The sequence below is a fragment of the Pinus tabuliformis genome, chromosome 7, assembly GCF_031772625.1.
Source record: "Pinus tabuliformis cultivar Carrire ecotype Pingquan chromosome 7, CPIR1, whole genome shotgun sequence".
NCBI classification, from domain to species: domain Eukaryota; kingdom Viridiplantae; phylum Streptophyta; class Pinopsida; order Pinales; family Pinaceae; genus Pinus; species Pinus tabuliformis.
Window position 1 is genome coordinate 1,580,327,619 of NC_142293.1, and position 4,847 is coordinate 1,580,332,465.

Below are 4,847 nucleotides of genomic sequence, written 5' to 3' on the forward strand. Positions count from 1 at the left end.
TCGGTCATTTGGAAGGCAACCACTGAGGCGTTTAAAATTATAGAACAAGGCCTAGCATGGCAAGTGGGGAACGGAGAAAATCTGCAGATTGGAAAGGATCCATGGGTAGGGTGCAATGACCTGTTTGCTTTATCTCCTGGTCTGATTGCACACCTTGATGCAAAAGGAATCAAAAGTTTAAATCAGATAGCAAGCATGGAGTTATCGTCCATCTGGGGATAGGCTTGGAAATCAGAAGAGGATTTGGACATCGATCCCATTTGGAGAGCTGAGTGGCGGGGTTTCATCCAGGAACTAAATCGATCAAATGTCAGACTAAAGGACAAACCAGATTCACTGGTTTGGGCACATGCTGAGACTGGTTTTTACTCCCCAAAGGCCGGCTATAACTTCATGATGAAGAGAAAGGGATGGGACCCCCCGGTTTGGTGGGCGAAGCTCTTGTTTAAACTGAAATGCCCCAAAAAAGCTAGAATATTTCTCTGGTGCGCGTTAAAAAACAAGATTCCTACTTGGGAAATTCTACAAGCTCGCTTCAAGCAGGGGCCGAGTAGATGCCCATTATGTCTGGTTGCATCTGAATCCATTCCTCACCTTTTTTTGGACTGTTCTTTCACTAGACAAGTCTGGGAGGAAACAAAAAAACTTTTGAATATTACTGCGAGATGGGAAGGGGAAGAACTATCTGCTGCTTGGGAATACTGGTGGTCCCACTATCCTGAGAAAAACCTGAGGAACCTTCCTCCTATTCTCTGTTGGGGTATTTGGATTGCCCGGAATGGATGCATTTTTAAAGAAAAAGCCACCCCAGCGGATGTCATTGCAATTCAAGCCTCAGCTATTTTTGCCAGCATTCCTGAACCGGAAAGTCCTTCTTCATCGAACCAGCGAAAGGAATTCATCATCAGAGAAGGCATCCCCTGGGCCTTCTTTGACGGGGCAGCTCAAAACAACTCCACTGGAGCCGGAATTATTATCCATCTAAGTCCCTCACATACATTAAAAGCCTCAGTGGGTCTTGGGATGGGCACAAATAATTTCGCTGAATTATCAGCCCTAAAACTTCTCCTTTGCTGGCTCATTCATAGAAATGTTCTCACAGTTCAGATTTTTGGAGACTCTGCAAATGTTGTAAACTGGGTCAATGGGAAATTTAGATGCAGAAATTATATGTTGATGCCACTGTTAGAAGAAATTCAAAATCTTAAACTTCATTTTAATGTTTTCTCCATTGATCATATTTACAGGGATAAAAATGAAGAGGCAGACAGGTATTCTAAAGCAGGTTTGCAGCAGATTCTGGGTTCGTGGAGGATAACAGAGCAGTTTCAGGATCAGATCCGTGTGTCGGATCATCCCCCATACACATAATATATCTCTTTTTTTGTCTGAATATGATTGCAAATGCTCCTGAAGCAGGAGAGACAGTTAATTGTTTTTTTTGATATTATGCATTGGGTTGTTTTCCTTACAAAAAGGAGACCCAGATACTTTGAGACAGTTTAGACTATTATTTTTTGATATGGTTGTACAGGCCGCATTCAGGAGAACTTTTAGTCTCTTGTTAAAAGACATGGTTTGAAGGCACCACAGAGGAGATTTGAATATCTCTATGGCTCAAGCAAAATTTTGCTGAATGTTCACTCATTCGATTGTAACTTTTTTATTTTATTAATAGGAAAGTTCGGCTTTTTTCTTCGGAAAAAAAAAAAATAAAATAAAATAAAATAAAATAAAATAAAATAAAATAAAATAAATCTCCTTCACTTAGTTCTTTTTAGTTTTGTAAATAATATATCTCACAGTAGGAACCATTATGATAGGATGCATCATATTAGAATATGTCATCATACAATTAAAGTAAGAGCTTATGACATCATTAATATATCTTAAGTGTAAGTCTATATGGTTGTAGCAGTCATCATAGAAATAAAGTAGCTCTTGGTTACCTCATTGCAAGCATAAGTAATACTTATGGGTAGAATAAATTCATCTAGCATGATAAAGGATAGAAAGATTTCACCATGCATCATCATCATTAGGAAGGATCATTTACAGGATGAGGTTAATCAAGATCCTTTGTTGGAATATTCATTGGAAGGTTCAACTCTCTTGGAAGAAGCAAGTGTCTTGATGATCATTTCACCTTGTGTGGAGTCCATTATTTAGAGGGATGTTGGTATGGTGATAAAGGAGTTCATAATTTCAAGATGGTTGAAGTACTTTCAATCAAGGAAAGGAAATTGTTGAAGGAATTCTAGATGACCAAAAGGAGAAAAGATGTATGTATATAGTCATGTCATCGTATAGTTGCAGATAGCATGGGTAAATGCTCTACCTCATGAACATGATCAAAGAAAATGGATCTCCTCCCTTGGAAATATACATGAATGCATGGTTCACATATTTACAAGATGAAATCAACATAATATGTCCTCATATGAAATATGAAGTAGTTGACAAACATGAAGGACCTATGGATGGAAGTTCGAGGTGTTAAAATTATGAAACTGCGATCAAATTCCACTTTGGACAACTCATGATGAATATAATAATTATAATATTTCTTGTTTTCGAGAGGACCAAAATCAACCTAAAGATCACCTCATTTGGACACGTAGAAGTTGGTTTTTGAATTTATGTTCCCACTTATGTATATTGGATCAAGTCGGCCCTATGCATGTGTACAATTGGATAGGTTAGCCTTGACATCAAGTGGACCCTCATGGAAGCCTATAAATAGAAAATACCTAATCTTATTTGGACACATTGATCAAGCCATATTCTCTTATCTTCTATTGTCTTGGTTCACATAGGTCTAACAAAGAAAGTTCACAAAAGGGTCTGAAACTACAAAGTTGAAACTCACATGGATGTAGGGTTTCTGTTTCTCAGTTACACACATGTAACTGAGTATTTTCAACCCCAGGTGCACACACAAAGTGGTAAAGGGTGCATTTGGGAAGTCTCAGATGCTCACACATAAGCCTGCAGGGAGCACCTGAGGTTTTTGAAGTAGATCGAGGATTTTGGTCCCCAAACACATGCACATAGTGGTCAAGGGTGCATCTAGGATGTCTCAGATGCTTGCACATAAGCCTGAAGGGAGCATCTATGGTTTCTGAAGAATATCAGGTAGTTTTGTCCCTAAATGCATGCACATATTGGTCAAGAAATGCGTCTAGGAAGACTCAATCGGTCACACAATAGCCTGAAGGGTGCATCTGGGGGTTTGAAGTAGATATGAGTGTATTTGTCTACAATCGCATGCATACAATTCACCAGGGAGCATCTAGGATCGCCATAGTCTCTTGCACAACTCCTCCATGCGTACAAGACTAAAAGATGAAATTTCAGTATTCTGAAGACTCCTCCCAGTGATAGCAGTGTTCAACAGTTGAATACAAATAGTAACAATACATTACAATCCCCAGAATTAGGGTTTTGAGTATAAGCATGATTAGGTTCATTTCATGAATTTCATAGTTGTTTTATTGGTTAGTTTCATAGATGAAGATATCAATCATTGTACTCTCTTTTGCTGAATCATTCTATGACAATCTAAGAAGGAAGAAGAATTTGCAAGGCTTTTCCCTATAGTTGGTTTTTCCCTAGTGTCAGACCAATCCTGGTATCTCTATGTGTGCATGCTTTTCTTCTATTATTCCTTTATGTTCCTATTCATTAATGATAATGATGTTGTTCTTTCTATACAGTTTCATATGCTCATGAATAATGATGTCAATTTGAATAATTTAATGATTATTTTGGGTGAAATTAATGTGTTAATGAAGATATGCAATTATCTAAGCAAAGAACAATGTAGGCCTCAAAAAAATTAACATGGGATTAGAGTTGGGCTTAACAAAAGTCATGGAGATCACCCTGATGATGACACCTTTGATGGAAGAAAGAAGAGGATGGTGGAGACCTAAAATAATTCTAGGGTTTGAAGAAAACCCTAGGCAACTTGATTATTAGGGTTAGGGTTTGAGAGAAACCCTGGTTTATGGAAACGATATGAGATATGAAACCTAGCATGGTCAATGTGAATATGCTCAAGCACTTGTGAAATATTTGATGAAGCCCTAGATGGGATAATCCCTAGTAGGCCTGGTTGGTTGATTAAAGGTAACATTGTTATGTGGACTATGGATGGTGATGGTTGGTTCAAGAGGGAGAGGATCACCTCTCATTGAAGATAAGTATTTCTTGACTTATGATGCCTCTTACTTTTGTTTAGACTTATGGATATGATTATTATGTTTATTGTTTATACTTCCTGCATATGTATTTGAGTATATGGATGTTTCTAACCTCCTTGATGAGATGTGATGAGTGGATCCTTCTTGAGGATCATTTGAAATGCAGGAAGGATGGCTAGAACTGGAAAAGGTAAAGAGGCACTATATGAATAGGTGACACAAGCTGCCTATGTCTAATGAGAAGGTGCACAGGTATTTGAACACTACAAGGTATTGTTTCAATGTTATGTTTCAACTATTAAGCCCCTAAGGTATGATGAGAATGTCTCCTTCTCAAATGGTCCATGCATATGAAAGTGACTTGGATTTATGTTTCCTATGATGAAATGGTGCACCTGGTGTTGAACATTTTGATCTTCTTGAATTCTATGAGGCTACCTAATGTTGATACATTGACATAATTGATTTTTAGATAAAATCTATATGTTGTGTATCTTGATCCTATAAAAAAGGCTAACACCTTGACTCTAGTAGATGATACTCTTGATACTTGTCATACATAAAGTCATGATGTATTTCATATAAAAGGATAGCTCATTGATTCTTTATAATTATTGCAATGAACAGGATGAAAGTATGAAA

General features: G+C 37.6%; 1 protein-coding gene across 1 annotated transcript; it reads left to right on the forward strand.

The window, feature by feature from the left end:
* Positions 1–396: 396 nt before the first annotated feature.
* LOC149254113 (uncharacterized) lies at positions 397–1,371 on the forward strand. Its single transcript, XM_089454683.1, has one exon. The coding sequence runs from the start codon at positions 397–399 to the stop codon at positions 1,369–1,371; it is 975 nt and encodes a 324-aa protein (XP_089310809.1).
* Positions 1,372–4,847: the final 3,476 nt, after the last annotated feature.